The sequence below is a fragment of the Echiichthys vipera genome, assembly GCF_963691815.1.
Source record: "Echiichthys vipera genome assembly, chromosome: 12".
In the NCBI taxonomy this organism is placed as follows: Eukaryota; Metazoa; Chordata; class Actinopteri; order Perciformes; family Trachinidae; genus Echiichthys; species Echiichthys vipera.
Genome location: NC_139837.1, coordinates 18,833,430 through 18,850,787, shown reverse-complemented (window position 1 = coordinate 18,850,787; position 17,358 = coordinate 18,833,430). Strand labels below are relative to the sequence as shown.

The 17,358-nt window shown below is 40.3% G+C and overlaps 2 protein-coding genes across 2 annotated transcripts; one reads left to right on the top strand and one right to left on the bottom strand.

Annotated features, from left to right (window-relative positions):
- Nucleotides 1-825: 825 nt before the first annotated feature.
- On the bottom strand, nucleotides 826-7,041 carry mocs3 (molybdenum cofactor synthesis 3; the record flags this gene model as incomplete). Its single annotated transcript, XM_083924917.1, has 13 exons — nucleotides 6,849-7,041; nucleotides 5,802-5,934; nucleotides 5,598-5,690; nucleotides 4,866-4,986; nucleotides 3,928-4,002; nucleotides 3,622-3,739; nucleotides 3,422-3,530; nucleotides 3,274-3,336; nucleotides 2,605-2,768; nucleotides 2,369-2,416; nucleotides 1,726-1,822; nucleotides 1,536-1,643; nucleotides 826-983 (listed from the first exon to the last, which is right to left on the bottom strand). Exons 1-13 carry the CDS (start codon nucleotides 6,939-6,941, stop codon nucleotides 826-828), a joined length of 1,380 nt encoding a protein of 459 aa, XP_083781043.1. The 5' UTR covers nucleotides 6,942-7,041.
- A 1,311-nt stretch (nucleotides 7,042-8,352) lies between these two features.
- qpct (glutaminyl-peptide cyclotransferase) lies at nucleotides 8,353-16,242 on the top strand (the record flags this gene model as incomplete). The annotated part of the gene is made up of 7 exons (XM_083924864.1): nucleotides 8,353-8,490; nucleotides 10,651-10,797; nucleotides 11,201-11,482; nucleotides 13,261-13,428; nucleotides 13,884-13,983; nucleotides 14,429-14,545; nucleotides 14,646-16,242. The coding sequence occupies 7 exons, from the start codon at nucleotides 8,353-8,355 to the stop codon at nucleotides 14,825-14,827; spliced, it is 1,134 nt and encodes a 377-aa protein (XP_083780990.1). The 3' UTR covers nucleotides 14,828-16,242.
- Nucleotides 16,243-17,358: the final 1,116 nt, after the last annotated feature.

Here is a 17,358-nt window from a genome sequence, read left to right as displayed (position 1 = left end):
CTGTGTGTCTACTCCCCCTGCTTGACGAGGAAAAAGAGCAGCGACCGTCGCTGGGGCTTGGAGTCTTTTTATTATCCCTGCATAACTGACTTTCCATGTGTGGGGAGGAAAACTTGAACTACAGTCCCTGTGAAGCAATGGCGCCTCCGATGGAGCTCAAACCAATGCGCATGTGCCTTTCTTTTCCGTTATTTCAACTTGGCCATGCCAAGAAAAAAAACTTTATTCTACACGACACGGATCGGTTTGTAACAACACAGGTTTGTAAAAGTGGGCTGCAGGAGTCCTAAGGAGCCCTTAAAGGGTTCCTTTAAGCCTTCAGCAAAATGAGGACTGGATTGATTGCACTTTACTTAAATAAACAAAAAAGAAAAAATCAATCTCTATGGTTTTGTCTCCCAACCTAAAAGCAGCTTCACAGAGGTTTAAAGGGAGACTGTGCGTATGTGGGCTAGTGTGTCAGCTCAGGGATCCTGACATGGAAAGTGTTGAAGATGAATTCCTTAGATATGAGGAAGCTGACTGTTCGATTTATTCACTCATTTTAAGAATTGAAAGAAAAAACAGGAAGAGGGACTTGCTTTTGCAAGGATGGTTACGTGTTATCTAACTGCCAGCTCATGTTTTCAATGAACTGATCGACAGTGGATTACACAACACATTTTAGGAACTAGCCCATCGTTACACTTGGTATGTGAGATTTAGTAATAGCATTAGAGTAGATATAGCTGAAAGCACAATGTTCAGTACACATGCAAATAAGAAACAAAAAACAATGTCAAACAGAATGCAGAGTTTATTGACAAAAAAAGCATTTAAAATGAATCAATACTGTGGAAATGTGGGGTCTATTTTCTTTGACCAAGCCACGAGGCCTCCACTGATGTCTTTCACTGTGATGCTGTCCACTTCTGATCCACTCATCTTCTGCACAACCTGCACCGCCTTCTGAGAGTCGTTACCCAGTTTACAGATCACATACACTGGAGGCATCAGCAGAGAGGAAATACAGAGAAATGAGTTCAGTGACAACAGTGGATCTTAAAGACTTAATATGCGTCATATTCAAATGATTATTAACGTTAATATACCCGAGCTTAACTACATTACATTAAATGATATAAGAACAAAGTGAAACACTATAAAAAGGGACAAAACGCTGCACACAGCAGTTTGAATGATAAAGTGAAAAGGTTAACTACAGACTTGACCGTGCAAATAAACAACAAAGGCTCTATTAAGGCTAAATTTAACTCATTGACAAAGAAAGCTCAACACAATGAATGCCCAAAACATCACCAAAATAACATTTTGAATGTTAATTTTTTGTAAAGCAGGACAGCTGCTCAGGTTGACCGTACTTGTTTTGGAAAAGGGGTCACCTAGCAACCCCATTACAACCTGTTACTAGCTGTCCAAAATAAGCCTGTGGCTCTGCAGTATGAGACCACACAGCGGACTTTGAATATGCACAAGTGTCTCTACGTGCCTGTTCATTTTAAACAACATGTAAATACGGTGTTTTCACATGTTACCTGGAGGCCGGCTGTCACCTTCCACCTGCTCTTTCAATTGGCTGATTCTCTCCTTAAGTAATTGGATATGTTCACTCTTCCTCTCCTCTAAACTTGAGAGGGGGATGTCTGGCAACAGTATAAAGGAGAATAAGCACACCGAAATGGGAAAGAGGAGATTGATTTTGTGGCTCCATCACTGAAAGGATACTGAGAGAGAAAGGTAAATGGCATATATCCACCTCCACAAGAGGGCGCACATCCAACAAAAGATGGGGCTCTGCATTGTCCATTATTGATTTATAATCCTGGAAATACATTAAAACACTTTTGGGAAAACACATGCATACATACATACATACATACATACGAACATACATACATACATGTTTGTGTAGTTGTGTAGATAAATAGGGAAACCAAAAATGACTCAGCAAATGTTTAAATGTTGCTGGGATTTGGATTTGTGGAGTTATATGAACATTTTAACTGCTTTTCCTTAAATCACAGGAAACAAACTGGAGCCCCTTGCACAATCTCGATTACAGCCCAATCAATCACGATCCCAATCTCTGTGCCTAATGACTCAGCGGGGTTTGAAGGCACCAATTCTCCAGAAACAGATGTAATCCACCACCACTGCTCTCACTGCCAAACAATGTTATTCTTTCCCATAGAAAATCTACAGGCACATTTTAAGTAATTTCCCATTTGGGGCTGGGTCAGCACTGAGATGTAATCAGTTTTATGAATGCACATGAAAATGAAGAAAATTGTGAGTAATCATACAATAAACAGCACTAAATACAGGGAGTCACGCGATGGCCGACTGTTCTGGACAATATATTCTCTACCTGTACTGTGATCCGCTGATCTCTGGAAAGGAGGTTGAGTTTGCGGCACTGAAAACACATGGAAAATCAGGCAATAAGAGATTTTTCCTATGATTAGAGAATAATGACATGTACTCTGTCTTATTAAAAGGCAAAATCCAGTTGATGTAAGAAACACTTCTCGTTATTCAGAAAAGGAAACATTCCTGTGAAAACGAGCAGGACCCCATAATACCGGCTCATCTCTTATGACCCACCTTATCAGTGGCAGCAGAGCCACAGAAAGCCTCATAGTCCACCAGCTGGGTCACACTGGGGTTCTCTCCGCACACTGCACAGCCGGCCTGCTTGGGCCGCAACTTGATGGACCTAAATCTGGCGTCTTGAGCATCAAACATCACCAGCTGTTGGCCGCAGGAAGCTGGCACGTTGAGTCAAGTTATAGACTATTTTTTGAAAAAGGTATCCCCACGTTGCTTGGTTCAGACAATTGGTTGCCACGTCTCCCATTTGTGCATGAGCACCATAGCAACATTCAGGAGTTTTGGGTAGGGAAAACAGTACCGCACTTCCCTGGCTGACGCATAAGGGCCAGGTGTTAGCGTGGGTATCACAATGCAGGACAGAGAGCAGGATACAGAAAATCTGTTCTTAATATTAGCATGAGAACACTTTAACCACAGAAGCTTCGAAAGAGTTCTCATGGGAACGGCAAATGAAGCGTCAGCAGAGTCCAGTCTCTTTTTTTGCTATATTTTATCAGACGAGCACCCTTCCTATCCCTAACTTTGCTACAGTCCCCTTTCAGCAGTTCTTTGTTGATTCATCCAGATGACTAGGCAGAAAACTCTGATGTAAAGGGACACAATGTGCAAGTAAGGTACTGTATGTTACATGGGAGTTCAGTATGGAAAGCTAAAGGATACATCTTTGTCCAGAGGCAATCTTGAGGACTTCCAAAGCTTGGAAGCAGCCCATTATTCCTGGAACTTAAAGAAAAAATGGATCATTTAGACAGAGTGTACTCTGTAAGAAAGTTAAAGGCTTCTGGGCAAATAAGGGAACTGGACTCACCCACTCCTAACACCCCTCCGTCAGAACAGTTGGTCACTGTCTCTGCGGGTGGGGGTACTGGGTACAGACATCTATAGCAGGGGCCTCCACAGTAGTTATACACTGTCAGCTACACAAAACCACAGAAAGAAGGCTTTTACGCTGGTAAAGTAACTTTACAAATATAGAAGAGGTAATGGGTGCACGAAAGAGGCCTTTACCTGTCCCTCCATTCTCAGGGCACTTGCTGACACCAGAGGCTTGCCACTGAGCACACAGGCGTCATTCACCAGATAACGAGTGGGGACATTGTCTGAACAATCAGCCACAATGTCATATATGAGGTCAGTGATGTCAAGGTGTCATCACAAACAGAGGTCATATTATTGGTTAGACTCAACTGAATATCAAAACTATTATTCATGAAATATAAGCAGTCATAGGCCTGAATAAGACTTAGCGGACGACATCTGTAAGATAGTTCCGTGACAAAGAATTAGCATGTCTGTGTAGCAGATGGAGGATACTGTTGAATGAGCTGCAAGGCGTTTTCCGACGAGAGCTGCAGGTGGTAGGGAATACATTCTACCGTTGAGTTCAACCTGCAGACACAAAAGACAGATTAAAAAATATCAATTTATTTTCTAGGAAGGCTGGTTTGGTCCTACATAATAAGCAGCTTTATTACAAACATTAGTATTTTTATCAACTGCTTTAAAATAAATATTAGGGTCATGTTGATGGTTGAGATAAACCAAGGACAAACCACAAACGGCAACATGTGAGCTTTAAATCTGACATGGGACCTTAGTCACATGTCTGCCCCTGCTTTTCCCTCTGCCCTCCCAATCTTAACTTCCTATCTCCTACCAAACACAATTACATGATCTTAAAAAAAGATAACAGACTTAAGACTTTGATATTGTATTAAGCATGTAGTAAATTATCATTAATGACCAATTAACAATAAAAGTAAGAGGGTGTTTGTGGCACAACATCAGAAGACTGAATAAGACGGAGAAATGGTGCCCTCATGTGGTCATGGCTGTGTTACGTGTTTGCTAACCACAGTAGGCCCACTGTGAGGGAGAAAGTCACCAGAAACTGCTGTCTCTAAAATAACATGTTTACACAATATTTGCAGACTGGGGAGAAATACACAACCAAATATAACCTGTGGTGAGACTGGAAAGCGCCAGCATGCATTACGCTGCAGCCAAATGGCCACATAACACATAGAAAACACACCACTTATCACAGTCAGAGAACATTTTCTAATATCAAAATACTAACGCCTCTGTTTCAGGTCTGTTTGTGTAGTTTCAGCACAGATATGTGCAGGAATACACTTCTCAAATGCTCCTAAACACTTCTTCTAGATGATGTTTGCATTATGGTGCTTTTGATCTGTTATGTATCGCACATACTCATTTTTCATCAAGTGTGTGCAGGCGCCAATCAGTACCTTTTTACCGCATTGGCAGCTGACAGAGCCTTGGCTTGGTCCTGGTTCTCCTCCCCATGAAGCACCTGTCTATGCAGGTTACTGAGCTCCACCTCGTCATAGTCCAGCAGGCCCAGGCGCCCTGCAGATACGAAGACTCAAGTCAGTCAGAAAGGCTTTAGAATAAATGCCAAACCCAGATAACAGCTGCAAACAATGAAGATTAAACTCCATAACCGGGTAGTATTCTTGTTTTTTGCCTATTCTTAAATGTTGTATCAGCTTTCCTTCAGTTTATTCAGGTTTCTCTAGTTGGTTACACGGCCAACATGTGGTTGAAACTTCACCTGAGGCAACAGGTGGTATCATTTTGAACAAAAAAGAGAAACATAGTTCATAAAATAACTGAGGCTTAAATTAAAAGCTGTGAATATATTCTTGTCTCTACGTATACCTACCTTTCCCAGTGTACTTAACCGTTAAACATAACCAAAATGGGAAGTGTGATATATTCCTTTTTAAAATGGAAATGAATAATTACAGTACAGCTGCAAAACTCTCCCCTGCAGGTACATTTATTTAGTTTACCAGCCACTGGGAGGTGAGACAGATTGCTAATTTTAGACCCTGCCTAAAGGAAAAGACCACAGCTCAACAATTACTCACACCCATAAAGCAAATCAATTTTAAGATTTATGATTTGATTTATTTGGCACAAGGTCATGCTGTTCATTAATCAACTAGGTTACCTACCGATGCCTGCTGCTGCAAGATACTGTGCCAGGGGGCAGCCCAGTCCTCCACAGCCCACAACCAGCACTGAGGTCTTGGACAAGTTTAGCTGACCTGCGGACAACCAAGACACACTCTGTTGTGTTCGGCCATGCCATTAATCTCACTCGACAGAATGCTCACTGCACTATATATCAGAGTAACACAGCCTGTAGCCATCCATACCTTGCACGCCCAGCTCAGGCAGAAGGAGCTGTCTGCTGTACCGCATGATGTCCTCATTGCTGAGGGCTGGTTTGGCTTTCAGGGGGGTTAGAGGTGTCACTTTTCCATACAGCTCCAGTACTGAGGCATGGCTCTTAAGTCACACCGGGGGAGGAATTATAACATAAGGTGTAAGAAACAAGTTTAAACAGGAGCTTTGAGCCATGTGGCATCCCAGCCCTCAACAGTGTGCCTCTATATAATGAGCTACATTTCTGTCTCTCTTTACATACGTCTACAGCCCATATGTTGGGCATAAGGCGCTATCTGGGTAAAAGCTCTTCATACGGAGGGATTTAAGTGGCTTATAGTATGCTTATTTATATTCTACTCAGCATTTAAAGATTTAATGAGTTAAGTGTGCTTTACTTTTGCTTCTGAAAGATCCAGATTTCTTTTGGACCTGTTAAAACTTTCCGGTTCCCCTTTGTGATGAGAAAGCATTTAATGTGTTTTCGGTCATGTTTGCCATTGATTTAATTTGTAGATCAAAAGCACAAACACTGCATTCTACGATTAAATGTACACGATTTTTGCATTTAACGTACTTTTAATGCAGTGCTGATGTGACAGTCACATAGGCACTGTGTGATCACTCCCAGTAATTGAATAATTAGGTATATTGTCCTCAGATGTACATTATTAATGACTCAATTCTCTGTGGATGTTGATCTCCTGATGACAGACATAAGGAGCTACAACAATGTCTCTGTGCTGTATATGTTCTGTGTTTTAGGTTTCATGTGTCCCTGCACTATTTTATATTACAACGATATTTTTTCTGCACTTTAAATCCTCATTTATTCAAGCTATTGTCCGGAAGCATACGTTTTATATAGTGATAAGTATTGTATATTGTTTGCACATTATTTGTCTCCTACTCTACCTATCTCACTAACTGCTGTAACACATTAGGCGAAGAGATGATTAAAACACATTTCTATAGGAACATAACAGAATGTAGCCCCTGTAATAAACTAAACCAAGCATTCAGTAAGACACCCGTACCTTCTCCAGCTGTGCCAGTTTATTCTTGAGAGCGGAAACCTCTTTCACTTTCTCCTCGAGCTGCGCCTTCAAGCAGCGCAGCTCTTCGGCCATGGCCGCCGCCGCCGCTGGGGACAGATAAACAAATGTATTGTATCAAGAAGAAGCTGAAGTTCTGAACGTATTTGGCAGGGACATGTTGACTTGCGGAGCACAGGGCACAAACTTCCGGGTTGACCACGTGACAATGAGACCACGTGTTGATGACGTACATGCGCTGCTGTGGCTCACGCGAAAAAAATGAAAAATTTAAATAAAGTTTGAAAAAAATGTGAAAATAAAAACAAAAACAATACATTTGATTGTCAACTGGTAAATTCTACACGGAAAATGTCACATACATAAAGCGACGTGTTCAACCTTTAATTCTCTCATTATTGAATTTTGGAATTAGTTAATTTGTAATTCATTCATTTTGAGTCCGTCCAAATTATTGATAATAAGAAAAGCAAACTCAACGGGTGACCCCCCCCCCCCACCCGTTAAGTGTGTATGTCTTTTTTGTTACTATTGTTTTTTTGTTGTTTTTTTTACGATTATATTGTTTATTGTTTGTTATATGATGTTTCTTTGCCTTGATTGCCCTACTTGTGCTTCATTATTGTCATGGTTGGCAACAAATGTTTTTTGTTTCTTGTTGTTGTTTGTTTGTTTGTTTTGACTGTTAAATAAAACATTAAAAAATGATCACAAAAAATAATAAGAAAAGTATTTATAAAGCTGATGTACTACAGGATCATTTATTTATTTTATTCACGCTATATTCATTGCTTTTTCTTTTCTACTCCATTTTCCTTATTGTGTATTTAAGTACTTTCTCTTAAGTTTACTTATTTTATGTCATCATAATGTAAGATGACTGCCTTATAAATATATTATTTTAAAAAGTATGATGCCGAAATGTCCTATAATTGTTTGTGTCACATGATGTTTGTAAGAATTTGCAAATAAAGTTGTTTAAAAATAATAAGAAAAAAACACAAAAGATAGGTAAACCAATAATCAAATATTGTGTGTTCCCATAAATAAATAAAAAATGAAATAAAATCAGGTTACCTTATGATACACAGGCCTACTTACAGTTGTTTTCATTTGTTTAATTGTGTTAAATGTACCGGTAATACAAAGCTCCCGTTTAAACGTTACCAGTGTTTATAAAACATAATGGACTCAGTTAGGCTTTGTCTTGTGACCTCCCGGCTGTAGGTATGCAGCTGGTCTGTGGTTGGTCTGTTGTTGAAAATGTGCAATTATCAATGAGACACACACACACACACACACACACACACACACACACACGCACACGCACACGCACGCACGCACACAGACACACACACACACACACACATACGCACACACACACACACGCGCAGCAGTACAGTGACGCGCTGTGGCGGAGAGAGCCTCGGGTCCTCCCTCCTGCCTTTTCACATGATCCATAAACTCTCACAGAGGAGAGGCAGGAATGTGCCGAGGAACGACAACAGCGATGGCTGAGCGAAGCCACGGTCCCTCCGAAATGCGTGTATTGTTTTTCACCGTGACCGTGATCTGGGTGACGCTCATCCACCGCACCGATGGAATCCCCTGGACACAAGAAAAGGTAATTAACTTGAGATTTTTTTTTCTATACATGCTGTTGTCTTGCTGCATCAGGCAGACATAGACTAATTCAATATTTAGACAACCAGAAAACCCGTTCAAAGAGTGAAACCGTTCAAAAAACTTTCCACATGCAGCATTTCTACAATTGTAATGTCGTACAGCCTACTTTTGGCAATGCTCAAATGAATGCGTGTAATTATTGATTAGCTCCAAATATCTTGTTAACTTTTGGTAACTTAAAAGCATCTGAATCCCATATATTGAATTGTTTGATTACAACAATGTTTGAACTGTGCATGAAAAAAAAGATTCACACCAATGTTGTTTTTATTGTGTCTCTCTGCGTGTTTCCTTTTTAAATGGCAATCTCCCAGCAGTCAGACTCTAAACTATGAGAAAAGAAAAACCATAAGTTCCCAATTACAGTTTCGATATGCATAATATATGTATTCATGATATTCCAGCACTGTTGTGTCATTCCCCTGAGATGCACCTGGGTATGCCTGGCCATTCATGTTCCTCGTTTATGTTCTTATTCTCCTCTCCTCTTTGCCTAGTTGCTATGGTAGCACAGTCATCATCATTGATCCTCCAATTGCAGGTCTTGGTATTTATAGACCTTAAGTGGACCCTCCTTTTAACCCTCTCCGAACTCAGTGAGCCCGAGCTCCTCAGTCTGTGTGACCACATAATTATACATTTTGCGCTGTATGCTACTCTGTAATTACAGTCAGTCAGTAAGTCACTCAGTCAGTGTGGGCCCAACTCATGCTGTGAACACGTTTTGTAAGTGAACGTGTTTGCTTCAAGTGTAATGAAACAAGTTAAGGAATATGACTTCCCCTATTGTCTGGGACATACAAATGTGAAGACTTCCGGTACGTATGGTGCAATGTCAGAAATGTGCTGGTTCCAGCTTCTAAAATGAGATGATTTGTGTTGGGTTCTTTTGTCATTGTGAGTTGAATATCTGGACGGTTGGTTGGATGAAACTGGGTATATGTGATGGGCCCCTTTTCACTGTTTATGACATTTTAGAGACCAAACAATTCATCAAACAAATAATCAACAAAATAATTGATAATTACAGAAATTGTCTATATGGTTTTTCGATAACACCAATATATTACATTGCCAGTGAAGGCCTGTTATTGGGGGAGGCTTTAAAAAACACACACACACACACACACACACACACACACACACACACACACACACACACACAGGCTTTGACTGTGCTGATATTCACCATCAGCTCTTCTCTATCTGCTCTCCTTTCTCTTGGTTCAGTTGTTACCAGGACAACCACGGGTATTCAGCAGGTGAACTTTGAGACCAAATGAAAACAAGCCATGGGATTGGAAAAATCTATATGTTTTTTTGACCTATTGCTGCACTGTAGCTAGCACACATTGAATTGATAGCATGAAACCTGAATTCCTTAAATTGGTTTTGGTTTTTGTCTTTTTCATTTTAACAATCAAGTCTATTTCCTAGAGATCGAGTCTGAACATGTTAACAAGCGCACTTCACTTTTCTGCCTCTATATTCAATAGATCCCCGCTCTTCTAATGTAGCCTTTGTGTGTGTGTGAAGCACACTATGTATGATTTGAAGACGCTCAATCAATGTCTGTTCACACTGGTCTAATTGGCCCATGTCTCTCTCTCTCTCTGAGGAGGCGTTGGAGTGAGCTTCGTAAAACACAATTTGTGATAAAACCTCACCACAAGATCAAATTGTTTCTTTTTTATGGATATATTTTTTTAAATGTTAACATAACGTGTATGCTTTTTTAGACATTGTTATGTCTTGGTGATATTATAGTGACGCAGTGATTGGTTTCCACTAATATGAGAGAGCTGTGGCACTAAAATCAATGATTCTGTCTGCAGTGAGTCACCCACGTTGCAGTTAATTGAAATGCATCATAGAGAGACTTACCTATTATAATAAGATGTTATTGATCTGAAACTGAATCTGCAAGCGCTGACTGCAAATATGAGTAAATATTGCTTACTAATATCACTGCATGGATGTTAGCCATATAGTCTTTTCTGAATACACATAATTCCTTCCTTCTTTTAAAGCACTGAACCAAATGCTGTTTCTCACCCATTTTGTTTTTATCTTGTTTGTGTCCTCTGGCTCTGTTCAGCTCCATCACCGAGCTCTCACTCTAACACAAGATGAGATCACGACTGCCGTGTCTCACACTGACCTGGAGCAGATGTGGCAGAGGGACCTGAGGCCGTTGTTGGTCACCAGGTACCCAGGTTCTGCAGGCAGCCAGGCCGTGCAGGAGGTGAGTCTATTTGCAGGATAATGACTGGACCACTTTCAGATAAAAAGCACTTGTACAGAAAACATATAATATGTATTTGACAACAAATGGAAAGAAAATGTCCTGTTATACCTCAGGGTAAAGGCTAGTCTAATGCAACGTCACAGCAACTAAAAGCATAGATAAGTATATAACTCTGGTTTACACTTGTAAATGAGTCCTCCACCTTTTACACTCCAATATGTTATAGTAGAAACACAACCCGTTCAGGGATTTATCATAAAAATGTGTTTCATTCCTGAAACATTGGGAAGCAACAGGTGTCAATCAGAGAAGTTTAATTGCCAACGACTTAGATCAACTAATTAGTAAGGTGGTGATCAGGGGAAATACCGGCTAAAGCCATCTTTTTGTATGTTCACAGCATATTAAAACAACACTTGGTTCCCTCGGAGCAGGCTGGGAGGTGACTGAAGATAAGTTTGTGTCCCAAACACCCTATGGCCCCCTGCCCTTCACTAACCTAGTGGCCACCCTGAACTCATCAGCAAATCGCCGCCTGGTCCTTGCCTGTCACTACGACTCCAAGTACTACCCACCACAATGGCACGGGAGGGAGTTCCAAGGTGCCACTGATTCAGCCGTTCCCTGTGCCATGATGTTGGAGCTGGCACGAGCCCTGGATGAAGAACTGAAAGCTCAGAAGGTGGTGGTCTAGCATATGACTTAAATCTGCAACATACAATCATTTAAAGGGTATACTATACATAATACTGTACATCTGTGTGTGACTATGGGTAGATGCCTACAGCCTCTACTGTGAGCATTACATAGATAGGCTTTTCAGTGATACGGATGGATCAGTAGGGATGTATTTTTGTGGTTATTGCCAGCACTGCCTCAAATTGTGATCATGAATCACAGGCAAGTCATACAACAACATCAGCAGTAATGCTCACTTGCTCATCAGAGTTGGGCAATTTCCAGAGTTGGGAAGTCATTCCTCTGACTCTAGTGTAGCTTCAAGTCGAAAAAAACATTTTATTGTATTTTATTGCTCAGAGCGATTCTATTTCCAATATGTATTTCCAGTGTGAGGTGTTATATTAGTTATTTTGTCGCAGGCTTGTTGCTGCATCAGTATATTCCTTAAAATCACTAAAATATTGCTTTTCCTGACTTGTGTCCAGAGTTAATGAATAACAAATCTATGTCATCCTATGTGGACAACAACTAACGCTTACAACATAATACCATGTTACAAATTACCGTACATGTGAGCAAAGAATATATTTGCTATTGGTGAATTCTTAAAAAGTAGTAGGAGTTTCTTAGTTGTTATTCCGATTTTCTAAGTCGGTAACCCATTTTTCTGATTATTCTGACAAAACAAGGCCAAACATGCTGCAGACATTTCCAGGAACTTAATGAGCATCACTGTAGATTTTCTTCACGTCACCCAAACAGTGACAAACATTTACAAATGTTGGAGTGGAAGAGGTAAGAAAGTAGTGTTTTTTTAACACATTTCCAAGGCTTCAAGGCAAAATAGTCTAATTTGATTTCCCAGTATGTTCCAACTTTCATACCTGTGACACTCTGAGGATGTAAATGTTTAAAAACAGCTCACAAATACACAGTTTTATTTTTTGTAGTCTGTAATTTCCTGAAAAAAAACTGGGCACTGTGGTTTTTAGCAAACCATACTTAAAGAGTAAATAGTTCATTTGGTAGGGGCTATATTTAGGTGCGGATTAATACACATCCCTGTACAATTAACTTCAAAATAAACTACAGTGCCTGTGTTCAATTTGACACTCATTTTCACTTCGTCTGTCAATTAGAGGTTCTTTGATTTTTCTGAATAAAATGAAAGAAAAATGTGCGCATCACTTCGTAGGTGAAGGTCAAAGGAAATATCAAGTCTAATTTACAGACACCCATAAACCTTAATGTATGAACAAACCTCTGCTCTAACAAGTACACATGCTTTAATTATTGGTACTGTTTTATGTGAATGAACACAAATTTGCCACAAACATTATTGCCTTGGCTTCACAACAAGTGAATCATAATGAAAATGCTTAGTATTCATGCAGCTTGCTCCTCTGCCCTGTTTCTGTTTCACAGTTGAGCTCAGACACGGGCAGTGACAGGGCCGGTGACAGGGAGAGAGGTTTATCAGACTCAGCTGCCTGTCACAAAGGTCACTGTTAGAATATGAATCATATTGAATACAAATCCGTTAGGTACAATGGGGGTGGACGCACAATCAATATAATAGCTGATAAATGACATGGAGGAAATGATTAAGGTACCATTACAGAACCAGCTATTTGGGCTGTTACATAATAATAAAAAGGAAGTCATATGAAAACCAACTGAGAAAACCACAGTTTTTGTGTCACTGTAATCTCACATCCCCTAGGGGGCAGCAATCGTCTGGGAATGCCTTGACTCGTCTTCTCTCTACTTCCAACGTAGAGCTCCAGTCCGGACCTGACCCTGCAGCTGCTCTTCTTTGATGGAGAGGAGGCTCTTTTCCAGTGGACCAACACAGACTCCCTTTACGGCTCTCGCCATCTGGCCCAGAAGATGGAGAGCACCCCACACCCTGCCGGAGCCACAGACACCAACCAACTGCACGGCATGGTACACAACAGTTCTCTTCTCACACTTTTCTGTCTAAACCACCTGAGATTAACATAATCACTTAATCACACTCAAGATTATCCCATTTCAGTACAATCTGCTTAGCCCTGATCTGCTCATTACACACACACACACACACACACACAGCCCACACAGGCACTTTAACAAGGCAGGTGCGTATCTTAAATAGTTTTGTATTTTGACAAAAAAAATCTCCAATCACAAAACCAACCATTTTATCATGTGGGAGGCCTTAGTGTCTTGATATCAAACATGATTTATAATTCAGTTTACAATTGTAAGCATTCCTGTGTGGACAGACAGAGATAACGTATGTGTGTAGATGTGATGTCAGTGTGTTGTACCACCACACCTCAAAGTGGGGCCTGTATGGAAACTGTTTTCAGGATGTGTAGAGAGTTTCTCATGACATAGCCCTGTTTCTTCTGTTCCAGGACCTGCTTGTGTTGTTGGACCTGATCGGGGCTCCTTACCCACGCTTTGGCAACCAGTTCAGCAGCACAACACACTGGCTCTCCAGACTGCAGAGCATTGGTAAAAAAAAATCTGATGTTTTACTATCATTGTAAACAATATGTAGGTGTGTTAACTATGATGAATGTATGCCACAAAAAACACCAGTCACTTTAATCACTAGTCATTAATGGAAAATAAACAGTCACATTTCAGACAAAGTGGCAACTGTCCTGACGGTCAAATCGTTATACATTTGTCACATTTTACTTGTGACTGCACCATGCACATTACATATTTATTAGCTTAAAGTGCTATTAGATAATTTCAAGTCCCTTAAAAACTTTTTTCTTAATTAGCTTCTTTGGGGCGCTACATTAACATTCTAGTTTTGAAATGACACTTTTTTACATTAATTTTTTTTAAAAAGGGCCAAACACACACAGTTTGAAGCAAATCTGCAAATTATTCAATCATTTATTTAAAGTGAATGACCCAACTCTTGTTCTCCCTCTTCTATCCGCAGAAAGGCGTTTACACTCCATGAACCAGCTTGTGGATCATCCTAACAGTGTGCAATATTTCTGGCCCAATCACCCTATTGGCCGCATACAAGATGATCATATACCATTCCTAGACAGAGGTATACACACCAAGTTACACACACACACACTGTAAATATGATTATTACATATATTATGTAGCCCTTTTGGGTTGATCTGCATCCTGTGCCTCCCTTTCAGGTGTACGCATCCTCCACCTTATCCCCTCCCCCTTCCCGTCTGTGTGGCACACGTTCGATGACAATGAGCAGAACCTGGACCGCTCCTCCATTCAGAACCTCAACAAGATCCTGCAGGTTTTTGTGCTCGAGTACCTCAACGCCAAACCCGTCATCACTTCAACCCCACAGAATGCCCCATAAAAAAACAGCATATCAATATGACAACTTCCTTTCTTTTGATGTTTCACTGTAGTAAAGATCTTCAGCTGTTGTTTTATAGACTGAAAGAATACACTGTATTTAACACTGTTTAAAGACGAACAATATGTAGTTATTGTTCTTATAATTGAGATGTGAGGCCGAGACTCAACTCCGCACATCAGAGGGGTGCCAGGTGCAGAAAACATTTTATATGTTTAGAGGTCCTTTACAAAAAGTACATTTTTTATTTTGAAATCTTTGTCTTAACATGTTTTGGCTTACATACGTGTAGATGAAAGGTACTTTCTCCCCAAATGGGTTCATAAGAGACTTCAATACCCTTCATCTTCCCTTCAAGTGTTAAGTCCCCAGCAACAAGAACAGTACACAGTGTATTCTGTGTATTTTCTTACTACCCTGCACTCTTCATATCATCTTTAAACCCTCCTTTACACTGTGATGAGGCATCTTAGTGTCAGTGCAAATGTCTTGGATCTGATGTCTCAAAGAAAAGGAAAAAGAGCAGCACAGAGGTAAAAGAAAATAATAATTATCAGCAGTTTAATTCCCCTTAATTCCCCTGGTTTCATTATGAATTGCGGTGGGAACAGCTGTAGCCTGAAAACACTTGCGTATAGAGTAGACATGTAATAACATCCAAAATCTCTGATTTGTCATAAACATATACAATATAGCCGCCACATGATGCTACCAAAACACATAAGGGAAGGATGTTGACACACTGGGTGATATACGAGGTTTCTCCTGCAGTAAATCTGTTCAGAGCAAACCTGACAGAGGCAGGAAGTGGATTTATTTGTATTCTAACAACATCTTTAGCCCTTCATATCCTGTCATCTTAGATAGTGAAGTGGATATCTTCCTGTGCTGATGTTTTGCCTGCCTTTGTTTATATGACATTATTAGCCCGATCTTAATGTGGATCCCAGAATAATATACACTGCCAAAACTGGACTTCCTGTATTTTTTAGGCTGAAATAAATGTTGATTCGGAATACAAGCGAGATATGGCAGAGTTTGCTTATCTTCACGAGTCTTTGTTTTACTGTTAGTGTTTTGGGCGCTTTGGATAGAGAGGTCACTCCGATGCATGGCCATTGTGACTATTAAGGGGACCTTTTGTAGGAGCTTTTTTCATGTGATGCTCAGGTCTTTCTCCCTCCCTCAGCCTTAAACCTTGAGCCCTCTCCTCCTCAACAGACCAAAAACCCTTTCCATTCCTCCGTCTAGCCTCAACAACAATCCTATGATTCACTTAATCCTATCAGGGAGGACCTCCCCTGAATTCCACACCACCCGGTTCCCCCTCAGCCCAGCCCCCTCCCATGAGAACGGAACGTGGATCTGACTCTCCCGTTTGCTGCAGTCAGAAATGTTTGGGATGCCTGGCAACAACAATGTACACAAACATACTGTTTATCTTGCCTTGAAGGAGATTAAAAGTACAAGTGCATCAAGGACCATTAGTCACCTAAGACTGCTCTAATTTGTTCTATACTTCCCACACAAACTCTTTCTCTGGCTTGTAAAGAGTGATACATCTTCAGTGACCTGCAGTGCTTTATAGATTCACATTTGCTTCTTCACCCTCACCTCTTTTTCTATTCATATTACCTCATGCATTCTTCCTCAGTCATCCCCAAAATAACTGTTAAGCTATTCTAAAGAAAATATCTTTAATTCTTTCATTTAAAATAATGACTCTTATTCAGATTGTGTCATGGTTCAGTCCAACCACCAAAGAAAGCAGCATGCTGGAACAAGGAAGAAGAAGAACAACAAATTTGTTTAAGCACTGTATTCGGGCTTCTTGACAGGCAAATTGATGCGTGCCCAGGTTTAATCTGCAGCTGATTACAGTGCAGAGTCTACATCTCCCAGCTCTACAGTAATGGAGTGATGGGAAGGGCTGGGACTCTCCCATGCAAGGTGTTGCAAAGCAAAAGGACAGGAAAGGTCACAAACCATAATGAAAAACAACTAACTTTACATAGCATCTTAAGGAAGATACAGAGCCAAAGCCATATATACAAAAAAATCAAACCTATTTATATTTCGATAATTGCTACTTACTTCACCTGCTGTGCTTTATAATCTGTATAGCTAGATGTTGCTACATTTAACCTGGACAGATGCTCTCACCAATCCAGGTCTACATCTGGTTACATAATATATATCATCACATTTAATATATATCACGCATCCATTCATTTTGATGATCATCAAACATCACATCATCACTAACAGGAGGAAATCACAATCCATTTTTTTTTCCTAAAGGCTTTCCCTGAAGTTTGAACACACACAAACCAATGTTTTAACATTAAATGGTAAATGATAAATGGACTTGTACTTATATAGCGCCTTTCTAGTCTTCTAACTACTTAAGGTGCTTTCACAGTGTTTGTCACATTCACCCATTCACACAGACATTCACACTGATGGCAGTGGACATCTACATAGCATCTAATCTGATCATTCACACCACATTTACACACCCATGCGCAGCA